At 40.5% G+C, this 11,917-nt stretch overlaps 1 protein-coding gene across 2 annotated transcripts; it reads right to left on the bottom strand.

Moving 5' to 3' along the window:
- Positions 1 to 2,017: 2,017 nt before the first annotated feature.
- Positions 2,018 to 11,370, bottom strand: LOC126606783 (rRNA-processing protein EFG1-like). Of its 2 annotated transcripts, none has more exons than XM_050274173.1 (8): positions 11,160 to 11,370; positions 10,663 to 10,792; positions 10,406 to 10,533; positions 9,992 to 10,130; positions 9,594 to 9,708; positions 8,694 to 8,757; positions 8,278 to 8,592; positions 2,018 to 2,322 (listed from the first exon to the last, which is right to left on the bottom strand). In XM_050274173.1, the coding sequence occupies exons 1-8, from the start codon at positions 11,295 to 11,297 to the stop codon at positions 2,317 to 2,319; spliced, it is 1,035 nt and encodes a 344-aa protein (XP_050130130.1). In that variant the 5' UTR covers positions 11,298 to 11,370; the 3' UTR covers positions 2,018 to 2,316. The 2 variants fall into 2 exon arrangements, with proteins under 2 accessions (XP_050130130.1, XP_050130129.1); XM_050274172.1 differs by having other exon boundaries at positions 8,278 to 8,598; positions 11,160 to 11,369.
- Between the last annotated feature and the right edge of the window lie 547 nt (positions 11,371 to 11,917).

The raw sequence follows: 11,917 nt of genomic DNA, 5'->3' as shown, positions 1-11,917 counted from the left end.
TACTTCTAAAACATCATACTAAAGTTTCATTACGATCCAACGGTTGGATCTCCGCCAATTGTAAATTTAAGTGGCGGTCAACGTTTTATTTTATGAACTTACAAATTCAATTCGGGAAGATCTATACGTCGGATTCCCAATCCATAAGTTCCAAATTCGCTTCTTCTTACGCCTACGCGTCAGTATCGTCGAAGACTTCAGGAATACACTAAAAGAATATTTTGTACATCTCACTATACGTTGGTCAACGAAAGTCAATACCTTCGCCTCTAAGGGCATTTTCGTAAAATCACGCTTTTAAAATTTATAAAAACGTAAAATTAGGGACAGGTCATCACAACTATCTATGTATGAAAAATGAAATTAACAGGGTCATTTTAATATCAAATTAAAAAGGTGCACCTTAGCGCGGGCGGAAAGATGGTTCTATTATTGTCTATATATAAAGAAGGGTAATGTTATAGAAATTAAATTTGGAGACTAAATTTGAAAACTAAATGATGTGTTATCAATAAGAATGAACATGTTTATCAACGCTTAAGTAATAAATCAATCATCAACTTCTATGTCCTTTAATTTTCAAAATTTGTCTATAAATTTAGTCTCTCTAGTATTATCCTATAAAAAATAATTATTTACTAAATTAGTAAAAATTAAAGGACTTGCTTCATAACATTTTTTTTGTCAATAACATTAGTATTGTAAGTTTAGATAATCGATTCCTTTGATTACTATTTTATTTTTAATTTTAATTTTGTATAGTAGAGATTGAGAATGTATATTTGGGATCTGAAGAAAGGTGAGGAGAGGATGGTAAAGAAATTTGAAAGGATGTAATGACATGGCAAGATGAAAACGAAACATAAAAAACTGAATACACAAAAATTTACATGGGCGCATACAATAATAAATTAAATTAAATGTTTATCAAACGATAGAATTTGGAACAAAGAGTCATATTTACACGCGCGTCATCCTCCCCCTTCAATGAGTGAGTGTAAATAACTTCCACATATAGACTTTTCATCTTTATATATAGAGCGAGAAGGCAAATTTAGTAAAATATTTATAATACCCAAAATACCCATTCCTTCTTACAACTTTTAAATAATTTAATTAAAACGGACAAACTAGTAACATAATAATAAATAAATAAACCCTACAACAAGTTACTAACCAATTTTTTTTGGAACAAATGATATTATATACACTAAAGAGTAACAGAGTGAGTTAAGTCTCACAATGAAGTAGTAATAATATGATTAAATTTACCTTTAGCGAGAATCGAACTTCATTGTAATCAAGTTTGTTCTCTTCAAATAAAATTAAAATATCCAAAAAAAATAAAGATTAAGCTAAAACAAAAATAAAAAACAAATTGCCGCACACACTAGCATGTTACAAGAGGCTTTTAAATGACTAAAATCATTTTTAGATTTAAAAAGCACTTAAAGTACTTTTTTTCAATATTAGCTTTGCATTACTACTAAAATTTGATTTCAAAAACATTTCCTTTAAAAGTGTTTTTTTTTTTTTTTTTTTTTTTTTTTTTTTTTTTTCTGAAAATGCTTTTAGTCATCTCCCAAACAAGCCCGTAGTTTTCGAGACAAGCAATATATGATTTCAATTTCTCCCTTGCAAAACAATACATGAGCACCATGGTATCATGCCATGGCCTGCATTTGTCGTCGGCCGCATAAAGACAAGCTGGATACGAACAAAAAGCAATAAAAAAACATGCCCAGGCAAGCACATCATAGAGGAAGAGCTGGTTTGGTATTGTTGTGCCTTAAAAAAAAACTGTTTCTGTTGTGCTATGAGAATAAGTTTATTTTTTCTACTTCACGTTTTCAGTTTTTTTTCACCCAATACTGTGAAAATAAGCTGTTTTTAAATGTTTACCAAACATATTTTTAAGCTCAGCTTTTTTTTATACCCACTTTTTATAAAAGCATCTCAGTACCAAACTAGTACTAAAACGGTTTTTTAAAAGCAATCGAGCATAAACACACGTAAATAAACTAGGGCACGATCCAATTCCAATATGAATTTCTCAATGAGCACCAAGAAGTCCGTGCCGTGCCATCCAGGGATTTAGTGATTCTCACTACATCACAAGTTTGTACAAATTCTCAAAATAAATCAAGCCTAGCTCGGAGTGAGTAGGCATGGAGTTAAAGACTAATTGTTACATAGAGCGGTAAGCACCGCCTTCCAACTTCATTGTCAAGACTGAGCTGTAAGAATTCCGCATAAGCAACTCAAGTGATCGAATCCTTAAAAGCGAAGGTCTCATCGGCACCAAGCAACTTCCACTCATCCCTGCAAATATATAACTAGTTATGAAAAGGAATTTACCAACTGCATTAAATCATTGATAAATCACATCAATCGTACAAAAAATGCTAGTATGGATCAGACTTTTGACCACTACGAAGAGCTAGTACAAAATCAGCTCTGAAATAAATAAAAGCAAGCACACCACTCACCATATTGAACATAACCCATACTTGAAGAAATCCACTTAGCATAGTATGGTTATTTAATGATAAATGAAGAATATGCATACAATAATGGCCCATACTTGAATTATACTCAGTTTTCCGGCTTGAATAATTAGCTCAAATCAATCGGGCCGAGATATACATCCAACTTCTGTAAGTTAGCCAAAAAATGCCCAGCCACTGCTATTATGCCTATCTAAGCGCAGATGCACATCAATTCAACCTAAATCAACTACAACAACAACAAAGCCTTTTCCCACTAAGTGGGGTCGGCTATATGAATCCTAGAACGCCATTGCGCTCGGTTTTGTGTCATGTCCTCCGTTAGATCCAAAATCAAGTCTTTTCTTAGGGTCTCTTCCAAAGTTTTCCTAGGTCTTCCTCTACCCCTTCGGCCATGAACCTCTGTCCCGTAGTCACATTTTCGAACCGGAGCGTCAGTAGGCCTTCTTTGCACATGTCCAAACCTCGGATATCCTCATTCCCAATCTTATCCTTTCTCGTGTGCCCATACATCCCACGAAGCATCCTCATCTCCGCTACACCCATTTTGTGTACGTGTTGATGCTTCACCGCCCAACATTCTGTGCCATACAACATCGCTGGCCTTATTGCCGTCCTATAAAATTTTCCCTTGAGCTTCAGTGGCCTACGACGGTCACACAACACGCCGGATGCACTCTTACACTTCATCCCTCCAGCTTGTAATCTATGGTTGAGATCTCCATCTAATTCTCCGTTCTCTTGCGAGATAGATCCTAGGTAGCGAAAACGGTCACTTTTTGTGATCTTCGCTAGATTGCTCCGGTCATTAGTGTGGATAAGTATATAAATGGATAGAGATAGGAAAGCAAACACAAGATGTACGTGGTTCACCCAGATTGGCTACGTCCACGGAATAGAGGAGTTCTCATTAATTGTGAAGGGTTTACACAAGTACATAGGTTCAAGCTCTCATTTAGTGAGTACAAGTGAATGATTTAGTACAAATGACATTAGGAAATATTGTGGAAGAATGATCTCGTAACCACGAAACTTCTAAGTACTGGAGTGTGGTATCGTCTTGACTTTCCTTATCTGTCTCATAGGTAGATGTGGCATCTTCTCTGGAAGTACTCTTCCTCCATCCAGGGGTGGTATCTGTAACTGGTGGAGATGCACAAGGTAATGTATCAATGTCACTTGAAGCTTACTTGTAGTTTCAGGCTTGGTCAAGCGCGATACAAACCATGTAGTAGAAGTCCCCCAAGTCGCCGAGCTAGGGGATCTGCTGAAAGAGGTGACATACAAGGTAAGCAATCAGAGCTCCGGCTGATTGTTCACATTCTCCCTATCTTGCAGGCAGCATGAAGGATAAAGAGAAGAAAAATGAGAAGAGATGATATGGGATACTTTTGCTTTTGAAGAAGTAACTTTCCACAGGCTTATTCTTGAACTGGGTTGGAGGATTTTCTGGTTTCCTCCAGAGATAAGGCCGACTGAAGAATTTGAGGGTCAAAACAAGTCCATCAAATCTAGAGTACGTTCGACCCTGCTGATATGGGATACTTTTGCTTTTGACAGAGTAATGGATGTATCGGCACGTGTGCTGTTACGCTTGTCTCCACATGCTTCCTTGTATCCTTCTCACTTGCCCTATCTGTTCCTCAGGCAGATGCGGGATCTTCCCTGGAAGCATAAGGTGTTGAAGATGAGTACTCGAGAGCAATGCCAGGTAAGGGGTTCAGGCAGTCAGTTCCTGGCTGGAAGCTTGATTCCAAGTGCCGACTGATTGCTCTCATTCTCCTTGTCTTGCAGGTAAGAACAAGGCCAAAGGAAAAGACAGGGAAAAAGCATGATATGGGATACTCTTGCTTTTAACCCTGATGATATGAGATATTCTTGACCTAGTATAGCTTGTTTACAGAGGTATTATCGGGGGGAAAGAAAGCTGAATATTTCGAAAGGCTTCGTTGGGAGTGCCCTCTCAGATAAGAGGAAGGGTTGAGCATTTTTGCAGGTCTGCCTGTCCGTTGGGGATGGAGGTCGACATATATAGGAGTCTCCCTAACATCAAGTAATAATGCTATTCCTTTACCCTGCTTGGTCATAGCACGGTAGTGGGAGCTGCCAGCTTCACAAGTTTTAACTCTGTCAGAGCACTTTGAAAAAGTGGTCTGTGGTATCTGGAAAGCTGATGTTGCGTGTGAAGATTACAGACAAGCTTTATCCAAGGAGATCCAGCTCTTGAAGTTGGGAAAGTGGTGCCTCTTCGGTTTTCGAACAAGCAATCCTGTCGGGGATCTGGCTCTCGAGATTCGGAGAACGATGCCTCTTCGATTTTTGAGAAAGCAATCCTTCTGGGGGTCTGGCTCTCGAGATTCGGAGAGCGGTGTCTTCGATTTTTGAGAAAGTAATCATGTTGGGAGTCTGGCTCTCGAGATTCGGAGGGCGGTGCCTCTTCGATTTTGGAGCAAACAATCTTGTTGGGAGTGTTTTCTCGAATGTGAGTAAAGGTTGAGCATGTTTGCTAGTCTACCTTGCCACGAAGCACAGAGGCTGACACACAGGGACTTTCCAATTATCCAGCAGTGGTACTGTTCCTTTACCTTCTCTTCGATTTTTGAGAAAGTAATCATGTTAGGAGTCTGGCTCTCGAGATTCGGAGGGCGGTGCCTCTTCGATTTTGGAGCAAGCAATCTTGTTGGGAGTGTTTTCTCGAATGTGAGTAAAGGTTGGGCATGTTTGCTAGTCTACCTTGCCACGAAGCACAGAGGTTGACACACAGGGACTTTCCAATTATCCAGCCGTGGTACTGTTCCTTTACCTTCTCTTCAATTTTTGAGAAAGTAATCATGTTGGGAGTCTGGCTCTCGAGATTCGGAGGGCGGTGCCTCTTCGATTTTGGAGCAAGCAATCTTGTTGGGAGTGTTTTCTCGAATGTGAGTAAAGGTTGGGCATGTTTGCTAGTCTACCTTGCCACGAAGCACAGAGGTTGACACACCGGGACTTTCCAATTATCCAGCAGTGGTACTGTTCCTTTACCCTTGTGGGTAATAATATGGTAGCTAGACCTTCAAATTTATGTGTCTAAACTTTGTTAGTGTTGTTTCTTTGCTAATCTTTTACCCTTCTTGGTCAGAGCGATGTAGTGGGAGCTGCAAGCTTCACGTGTCTCAACTTTGTCAGAGAACTTTGGCAAAGTTATATGTGGTACCCATGAGCTACTGTTGCGTGTGGGAAGTGGGTGATTGAACAGTACGATTCATGTGCTTTCTACTTCGCCAGAAATCTTCGACAGAATGCCCATAAATTCCGCAAAGCTGAGTGTGAGTGTGACAGGTGCTGACAGGGCTGGAAAAGTAGGTGCCTCTTCGATTTCTGAGATCGGCCCTCGTGGTCTCTGAGCAGCCCAGCTTTTGAGAAAGCAAGCCTCTTCGATTTCTGAGATCGGTCTTCGTGGTCTTTGAGCAGCCCAGCTTTTGAGAAAGCAAACGCCTCTTCGATTTCTGAGATCGACCCTCGTGGTCTCTTAGCAGCCCAGCTTTTGAGAAAGCAAACGCCTCTTCGATTTCTGAAGCTTCATCGAGTGCAGATGTTTATAGGGGCAGACATTAAGTTCCAAAGCACACTTGAATATCCACCAGTAGAAGCTCCATTCTTGCACTTCTAAGATCTTGATTTGTCCGACCTCTTCTCTCTTCAACACCTTTGAAAATGTCTGGCCCCTCCGACCGTCGTTTTGACTTGAACCTTGTTGAAGAGGCAGCCCCGCCTTCTCCAGACAACATATGGCGCCCATCCTTCGTCTCCCCTACTGGTCCTCTTACCGTTGGGGATTCCGTGATGAAGAATGATATGACCGCTGCGGTAGTGGCCAGAAACCTTCTCACTCCCAAAGATAACAGACTACTTTCCAAACGGTCTGATGAGTTGGCTGTTAAGGATTCTCTGGCTCTTAGTGTTCAGTGTGCAGGTTCTGTGTCTAATATGGCCCAACGCCTATTTGCTCGAACCCGCCAAGTTGAATCATTGGCGGCTGAAGTGATGAGTCTCAAACAGGAGATTAGAGGGCTCAAGCATGAGAATAAACAGTTGCACCGGCTCGCACATGACTATGCTACAAACATGAAGAGGAAGCTTGATCAGATGAAGGAATCTGATGGTCAGGTTTTACTTGATCATCAGAGATTTGTGGGTTTGTTCCAAAGGCATTTATTGCCTTCGTCTTCTGGGGCTGTACCGCGTAATGAAGCTCCAAATGATCAACCTCTGATGCCTCCTCCTTCTAGGGTTCTGTCCAGTACTGAGGCTCCGAATGATCCCCCTCCGGTGCCTTCTCTTTCTAGGGCTCTACCGACTGCTGAGACTTCTCCTAAGCAACCTTTGTGAAGGCTCCCTCTTGTTTGTTTATTTTGACTCAAGTATATGTACATATTTGTAACTTATCGGGGATATCAATAAATAAGCTTTCCTTCATTTCAACGTATTGTGTTAAATACACCAAAGCCTTCTTCGCTAAGTTCTTTGAATTTTCTTTTGTTGAAACTTGTATGTTGAAGCTTTGTGAGTGGAGCATGTCGGTTGAGGTAGTGTTCCCTTAATTTCCCGAGTGAGGAAAACTTCTCGGTTGGAGACTTGGAAAATCCAAGTCACTGAGTGGGATCGGCTATATGAATCTTAGAACGTCATTGTGTTCTGTCCTCCGTTAGATCCAAGTATTCTAAGTCTTTTCTTATGGTCTCTTCCAAAGTTTTCCTAGGTCTTCCTCTACCCCTTCGGCCCTGAACCTCTGTCCCATAGTCGCATCTTCTAATCGGAGCGTCAGTAGGCCTTCTTTGCACATGTCCAAACCACCGTAACCGATTTTCTCTCATCTTTCCTTCAATTTCGGCTACTCCTACTTTACCCCGGATATCCTCATTCCTAATCTTATCCTTTCTCATGTGCCCACACATCCAACGAAGCATCCTCATCTCCGCTACACCCATTTTGTGTATGTGTTGATGCTTCACCGCCCAACATTCTGTGAAGCATCATCACGTACACAAAATGGGTGTAGCGGAGATGAGGATGCTTCGTTGGATGTGTGGGCACACGAGAAAGGATAAGATTAGGAATGAGGATATCCGGGGTAAAGTAGGAGTAGCCGAAATTGAAGGAAAGATGAGAGAAAATCGGTTACGGTGGTTTGGACATGTGCAAAGAAGGCCTACTGACGCTCCGATTAGAAGATGCGACTATGGGACAGAGGTTCAGGGCCGAAGGGGTAGAGGAAGACCTAGGAAAACAATATGGCATATGAACTTCATAAATCACAGGAAAAGGAATGTGGCCACGTCCTATCCTACCAGGCAATTTTGACCCTCTGTGTGCAAGAACACCAAATCCCCCGGTAATTGTGCACTGATAGCATATATTTATCATCCATGGTCCATGGAAACGCGTGGGTAGTAAGTGCTATATATGTGTGCTTGACCCAACAGGGCCAAAACCTATACCCCCAGAGTCAAATAAAGCGCAGGTACTCATTTTAGCTCTTGTCAGAGAGATCTGTAGCTGAAGTATGAAAGGAGGTGCATATTCTTATAAAAAATGAAAACAGATACTAAAACCAAGTAGCCGTAGGTTAAACCAAGACCATTAGCAATTTCCATGTTTTTTACTTCATATAAGGATATATGTTACTAGACAGACTTTTAAAAGCATTGTAACAAATTTCCAAAAGAAAATACTAGACCTCATGAACAGATGCAAAACCTTAACACATCTAACGTTAACAAGTAACTCGAACCTGCTGCTTTTTCTTCTTTGGCCTCCTCTTTCTACGGGGTTTATGAGCATCAGAGTTGGAGCTCAAATTACTACTTTGACCTGCAGTTGAATTAGAGGATACCCTAGCTTTGAACGAAGTTCCACTTCTGCCACTTGATGTATTGATGGAAGTTCCACTTCTGCTATTTGATGTAGCGCTTGATGTGGCCATTTCAGTGATGCTTTTTGAGGAATTTTTGCTTGATGAAGGACCAAACCTTGACTGAGCACGAACAGAACTTGGGTGAGAATTGCTGGATGGCCGGGGAGGAGGCATCAAAGCTCTAGCAGAAATCTGTCGCTATTTAAGAAATTCAGGTGAGGCGACAGAAATATAAACAATCAATAAGTACATATACTTAATCACAGCAGTACAATAGTCAACAGATGGGAAACCTGATTTCTCTCATCACTGGACATGCCAGAAGTTGCTTTTCCTGAAGCACTGGACACCTGTTCCCTGCAAAACAGATAGCGAATTTCGATGCAACTTCCATCAAAATGGACCATATTTTTAATAAATAGGCAAAGTACATGAAAACAAAACAACAGATTATACACTAATTCATATAGGTTCTGTTAACTTTCAGCTTCGCCAAGTAATATAAAGCCAGTGGGATTGTGTTAAGAGAAAGTGATAATGATCGAAATCCTCAACAGTAGCCTAATCAAATATAAGCTTTCTATTCAACAGAGTATGTATCAGAGCCTAACCCTGGCCGTGGTGTGCCGACGAGGACGTCGGGCCCCTAAGGGGGATTGTAACATCCCACATCGCCCAGAGGAGTGATCCTTAAATGTATATTCCCATCCTTACCTAGCACGAGGCCTTTTGGGAGCTCCCTAGCTTCGGGTTCCATCGGAACTCCGAAGTTAAGCAAGTAGCGCCCGAGAGCAATCCCATGATGGGTGACCCACTGGGAAGTTGCTCGTGAGTTCCCAAAAACAAAACCGTGAGGGAATGGTAAGCTCAAAGAGGACAATATCGTGCTACGGTGGTGGAGCGGGCCGGGAAGTGGTCCGCCCTAGGCCGGGATGTGGCAGTATGTCCACTTTTTTTTATAAATCTGTTTTTTTTTTTTTTTGATAAACGAGAACTTACACTAACCAATCAATGAGGGAATATCAACACAGTCCATTACAACAAATCAAACATATAACCCTATCTCAAAGTCAAAACAAAAAGTTCTCAAGAACAAATTATGACATCTCACTCTCAATTTTAATTATTAGTGTAAGAAACAATTTTACTGCTAAAAAAAACAATAAACTACGAACAGAAAAGTTGTAAAATACTTTGTACTCTTATCTGTCCATTCATCGTCTGCATCTGCTTCATCACTAGAACTCCCATTTAGGAAGAAATCATCTTCGCTCATATCCACAAGCCCATCGTCCTCACTCCCTGTTTCTGTAGGAAGTCCAAGAATAGACAGCATTCATATCAGTGTAATAAAATAGTTCAATAATTTGTAACCCTCAGATCATGTTCATAATTGATAAGTAAAAGAAGAAAAGGAAGGTAAAACAAGCCTCCTGGAGAGAAAACATAAAGCATCTAGCTTGGCAGGAATGCGGAAAGAATAATTTGGTAGGTGTTTTTGTTTGATAGGTTATCTTGCAGCCATTCTTACCTGTACGGTTAATTTCATCTGAAGACTAGACGTTTTGCTAGGTATTTATAAAAGAAATACCTTCCAAATCCTTTCCGCTAGCTGCTGCAGCAACTATATTGGCCTTAATCTGCTTTCGCAACCTATTTCTCATATCAATCACATCTGTATCTTCACCTCCAGTAAATAGAGAGACGTACTTTTCAGTCTTGGGAAAGAACTGGTGGTCAAAAAAATATCAGCCTTTCAGTTCAACATTATTGGAAACAAGTACCATGTTATTTCAAGAAACAATTTAAAGTCTGTAACAAGTAAAGTGAAAAACATTCGGCTCTTCTCTAGTAAGGCAAGTCAAGTAGAAATTCACATTTCAAGTCCAATATCAGCTTAAGATACTCTCATGACAGAGAAAAAAAAACCAAATTCCCAATTACAAATGCCATATCCCCGCATCCACATAAAAGGAAATAGACCAAGGACGATTACATAACTTACCCTAACATATTCAAGATCTTCTTTCAATTTCGAAAGGTTCACAGAAACCTCTGCGTCTTGTGCCTGACCCGATGAAGCACGTTGGAGTTTCTCCAGGCGTCTTATTCTTCTCTCTATCTTTCTTCTCTCTACAAAAAGCGCATGCTATTTTCACCATTCGAGTAAAACACAAACCACTGATGCAATTAAGCAGCACATCATACACGAATTCACCTATAAAATAACTAAAGTAACAAACAAAATCAGTTCATCCGTACCAAAAAACTTTATCTTCCTGTCACGCATAAATATTTTGCGTTCCACAGCGAGACGGGAGTGAATCTCCTGTTGTTTCTTGAATCCTTCCAACTTCTTTTCCTGAGCCTCCCTAACTTCAGCTGGTAGATTCTTAGAACAATAATCGTCGTGTTAGGCCACACTTCACAATGATTATCACTTCATCAATAGCTAAAACCAGAAAGATCGACAGAATATTAATCCAAGCGGTATTGGGTCAGAAATTTTCCAATTACTTCAAATTCCTATGAAATTCAGAATACTGTATACAGTTTCCTCTCTCTCTCTCTCTCTCTCTCTCTCTCTCTCTCTCTCTCTCTCTATACACGCAACAGGGCTAGCAAAGAACTCAAGGTGACTGAAACCCCCAAACCACACAAACCCTCACCCTAAAATCGACCCCAACTGAAGCAAAATCGAAATGGAATAACGGAAAACTGAAAGTGGTGGAGATTGGGAAGAAAGATTTAGGGAGTACCTTACGGAGCATGCGCTCGATGGAGCGAATCTGGTTTTTGAGGGTGACGGACTTGGGCTTCTTCTCCGGGCCCAAGGCCGACTTGGACCGATGTCCGGCGGGGTTCACCCGCCGCTTGCTGTGGCCACCGTGAGCCATGGCGTTGCCCCTCCAAATTATCGCTGCGAGGGCTTATAAGACACACGGACAGTAGACAGCGAGCAGCAATTTGTTTTGTTTAAGAGTTTTTCTCCTTATTTAAAAAAATGAAAAAATATACAAAAGTTTTCCACACGTCGTTTGACCTAATTCCGTTACAAATTGGTTTTTTTATTTATTTATTTTTTATTTTTTATCTAAAATAGTTTTTGAGATTGACATAATTTCACTTTGATCTCTAAGATTTAAAAGTGGTAGAACTAGTCCTGAGTTTATCCACTCTCAATTATTTTTGCCATTCCGTGAAAAATCTTTATTAAATAAGGACTAAAACTACAAAAATACCCGCAATTTAATACACAATAGGTCAAAATAATTGAGAAATACCTCAAAATAGGACAATTTCTTAATCTTGGGACATAAATAGGACAAACCGGCGATGCACAAGCCATGCACACCATGCCAAAACCGAAATTACTAAAATGCCCACATATAAATACTACATATCCTTAGCTCATTTCATCAATGTCCTCATTTGCTGGAGAGGGATGTCGAGAGCTCTGTGAGCTTTCTAGATTAAGCTCAGATCTCTGAGTTTCGATTTCCAATAGAGGGAAGTT

This window comes from Malus sylvestris, chromosome 16 (assembly GCF_916048215.2).
Source record: "Malus sylvestris chromosome 16, drMalSylv7.2, whole genome shotgun sequence".
Taxonomy (NCBI): Eukaryota; Viridiplantae; Streptophyta; class Magnoliopsida; order Rosales; family Rosaceae; genus Malus; species Malus sylvestris.
The sequence above is the reverse complement of the archived record's forward strand: the minus strand, read 5'-3'. Positions and strand labels throughout refer to the sequence as shown.

Excerpts from the sequence above, each read along its gene's own strand:
- LOC126606783 (XM_050274172.1), bottom strand. The coding sequence starts at position 11,297 with ATGGCTCACGGTGGCCACAGCAAGCGGCGGGTGAACCCCGCCGGACAT. Across the intron at positions 10,793-11,159 it reads TCGAGCGCATGCTCCGTAAG|AATCTACCAGCTGAAGTTAG; the intron begins GTACTCCCTAAA and ends TATTGTTCTAAG. Across the intron at positions 10,131-10,405 it reads AAGATCTTGAATATGTTAGG|TTCTTTCCCAAGACTGAAAA; the intron begins GTAAGTTATGTA and ends TTTGACCACCAG.